This window comes from Mandrillus leucophaeus, unplaced genomic scaffold (genome assembly GCF_000951045.1).
Source record: "Mandrillus leucophaeus isolate KB7577 unplaced genomic scaffold, Mleu.le_1.0 Scaffold262, whole genome shotgun sequence".
Classification (NCBI taxonomy): domain Eukaryota; kingdom Metazoa; phylum Chordata; class Mammalia; order Primates; family Cercopithecidae; genus Mandrillus; species Mandrillus leucophaeus.
This window is the reverse complement of record NW_012102721.1, coordinates 1,899,359-1,900,415: the sequence shown is the minus strand read 5'-3', so window position 1 is coordinate 1,900,415 and position 1,057 is coordinate 1,899,359. Positions and strand designations below refer to the sequence as shown.

The following is a 1,057-nucleotide window of genomic DNA, read 5'->3' as shown; positions in this document are numbered from 1 at the left end:
CCTCCTGGTGTACATATGAGAAGGAGCATTTGATATTTAATAAAAACCTTTTTTTGTTCCTCAACAAGTTAAGGTTTCAAAACATCTGTTTTGCCAAGACTCAAAAAAGTCAATATTGAAATTTAAAATGGAACAATGATACCCTTGTTCTAGGCTTTCCCCCCACTGCCCTTGTCTAGATGTAGCCCTGTCTCATAGAACTTTCTACTAGATGGCAGAAATGTTCACCTGTGCCATCCAATACTGTAGTCACTAGTCACACGCAGCTGCTGACCACTTAGTGGAAATACAAATAGTATGGCTGACGACCTAAATTTTAATTTAATTTCATTTAAATGAAATCACAACATATAGCTAGTGGCTACTGTAGGGCACAGTACAGAAGAATATTTCATAAACTTCAAGGCCCACAGGACAGAAGGAAAACAGTGGGCAAGCTTACCCGCAAGGCTCTTCAAAAATACTGTCCCAATTACAATAATGTGTCACTTTGTTTAAAAAGCTAGTACTTTTTGACGTCAGGAATGGCATAGGATGATATGGCCTATTTCTTTTTCTTCTAAGATCTATAGATTTTATTCAAAGGATACTGAGCTCATTTAAATTGTTTTTAAAAGAAATCAGGGTTGACAAAAGCAAACATTTATAGAAAAATTGGTTTTGTGGTTCTTTTTAGGAAAAGGATCGTGAGCTTGAAATTAAAAACATCTATAGTCATCGAATACTTAAAAGTTTACACGACACAGAGGACTATCCAAAAGGTATGTTTTAATTACTTTTGCTCAAAATCTATTTTTAAGTATCTAGTCAGATTGTCCTAATTTATGTAGCCAAAATAATGGATATTTTCAAAAATCACTTCATTAGGCATTAAAATACATTTTGTGATTCTAGAAGAATAATGAGACTGAGATGATGAGATGGCTAGAAAGGAAGAGAAATGCTTTCCTGTTCTCCCACCCTCAGCACAGCCCTTTATGTCCTTTCTTCAGGTGGAGCAAGAGGATAACTTCAGCCTGAAGCAAAATGTCTGCCAAAAAGGGAACTTTCTTTTTTT

General features: G+C 35.3%; 1 protein-coding gene across 1 annotated transcript in view; it reads left to right on the top strand.

Annotated features, from left to right (window-relative positions):
• The window catches only part of LCA5L (Leber congenital amaurosis 5-like), a 49,477-nt gene that overhangs the window by 42,481 nt on the left and 5,939 nt on the right, over window positions 1–1,057 (top strand). Inside the window, exon 7 of the mRNA XM_011984168.1 lies at window positions 677–761. Coding sequence (XP_011839558.1) covers window positions 677–761 — 85 coding nt within the window. The remainder of the gene's footprint in view (window positions 1–676; window positions 762–1,057) is intronic.